This window comes from Chrysochloris asiatica, unplaced genomic scaffold (assembly GCF_000296735.1).
Source record: "Chrysochloris asiatica unplaced genomic scaffold, ChrAsi1.0 scaffold00274, whole genome shotgun sequence".
NCBI lineage: Eukaryota > Metazoa > Chordata > Mammalia > Afrosoricida > Chrysochloridae > Chrysochloris > Chrysochloris asiatica.
This window is the reverse complement of record NW_006408792.1, coordinates 1,169,586-1,171,301: the sequence shown is the minus strand read 5'-3', so window position 1 is coordinate 1,171,301 and position 1,716 is coordinate 1,169,586. Positions and strand designations below refer to the sequence as shown.

The following is a 1,716-nucleotide window of genomic DNA, read 5'->3' as shown; positions in this document are numbered from 1 at the left end:
CCATTGATAAAAATGTTGTTTATTGACCCCGTGGTGAGAATTTTTGTTTTCCTTACATTGAGATGCAATCCATACTGAAGGCTGTGCTCTTAGATCTTCATCAGTAAATATTTTAAGTCCTCTTCACTTTCAGCAAGCAAGGTTGTATCATTTGCATATCACAGGTTGTTAATGAGTCTTCCTCCAATCTTGATGCCATATTTTTCTTCATATAACCCAGCTTCTCAGATTATTTGCTCAGTATACAGGTTGAATAAATATGCTGAAAAATACAACCCTGCCACACACCTTTCTTAAATTTAAACCATTCAGTGTTTCCATGATCTGTTCGAACAGTTGCCTTTTGGTCCATGAGCACAATTAAGTGTTCCAGAATACTCATATTTCTCAATGTTGTCCATAGCTTGTCATGATCCACACAATTGAAAGCCTTTGCATAGTCAATAAAGCACAGGTACACATCTTTATGGTATTTTCTGCTTTCAGCTAAGATCCATCAGACATCAGCAATGATATTCCTCATTCCATGGCCTCTTCTGAATCCGGCTTGAACTTCTGGCAGTTCTTTGTCAATGTATGCTTGCAGCCATTTCTGTATTACCTTTAGTAAAACTTTACTCACATGGGATATCAAAGATATTGTTGAATGATTTCGGCATTCCATTGGATCAACTCTCTTTGGAATGGGCACAAATACGGATCTCTTCCAGTCAGTTGACCAGATAGTTGTCTTCCAAATTTCTTGGCATAGATCAGTGAGTGTCTCCATTGCTGCCTCATTTTCTTGAAAGATTTCAATTTGTATTCCATCAATTCCTGGATCCTCGTTCTTTGCCAATTCCTTCAATACACCTTGGACTTTCTCTTTCAGTATCATTGGCTCTTGATCATATGCTACTTCTTGAAATTGTTGAACATCAACCATTGCCTTTTGGTACAGTGACTCTGTGTGTTACTTCCACCTTCTTTTTTCTTTTTTTCTCCAACAGATATATTATTTATTTTGAAAGGAATGAATTGTGAGGAAAGAAAAAATGAGGCAGGGGAAAAATATGGAATAGAAAATAAATACGACTGTAATGCTAATTGTTTTATAACCACAACTAACTAGTATAGAGAAGCCCTGTACAAAACAACACAATGAAGAGCCAAAGATGGAGGTGTTCCCTTAGCACGCTAAAGATTTCAGTCTCTGGTATTTGGAACTGAGGTTGCAGTCCTTGGTTTTGGATGGATCACTGGGTGTGTGGGCCCAGTCCATGCTTTAACAAGCTTTGAACAGAAGAATGGTCACTTGGCCCAGGTAGAAGTAGATGAAGTGCTTAGTTTCATGTTTCACATAACTACCGAAGTTTCTCCTCACGATGCAGTGCAAGGTGGGGTTGTACTTCTTGTCAAACTCCTTCTTGATATGGGCTGCGGTGTTCTCCTTCTCGATGTTGTATTTCTCCAGCGCCTGTGCAGCGCACTCCACCGAGGCCTGTTGCATCTTCTCTGACATGTCGGCATTTTTGATCACGGCCTTTCGGTCACACATGGATCCAGTGGAGCACACACGGGTGACTGCGGAAGTCTCCTGGGGGAGGGGTTAGAGCGGCTCAAGCCAGACTAATGGTGCCGTTGGTAGCGAAGCCGTGGCGCATCTTCTTATCTTCTTTTGATGCTTTCTACATATCTTACACATATATATGTATGTGTGTGTGTGTAAGATATGCA

The 1,716-nt window shown here is 40.5% G+C and overlaps 1 protein-coding gene across 1 annotated transcript; it reads right to left on the bottom strand.

The window, feature by feature from the left end:
* Positions 1–1,264: 1,264 nt before the first annotated feature.
* On the bottom strand, positions 1,265–1,537 carry LOC102818586 (dynein light chain 1, cytoplasmic-like). Its single transcript, XM_006874396.1, has one exon. The coding sequence runs from the start codon at positions 1,535–1,537 to the stop codon at positions 1,265–1,267; it is 273 nt and encodes a 90-aa protein (XP_006874458.1).
* Between the last annotated feature and the right edge of the window lie 179 nt (positions 1,538–1,716).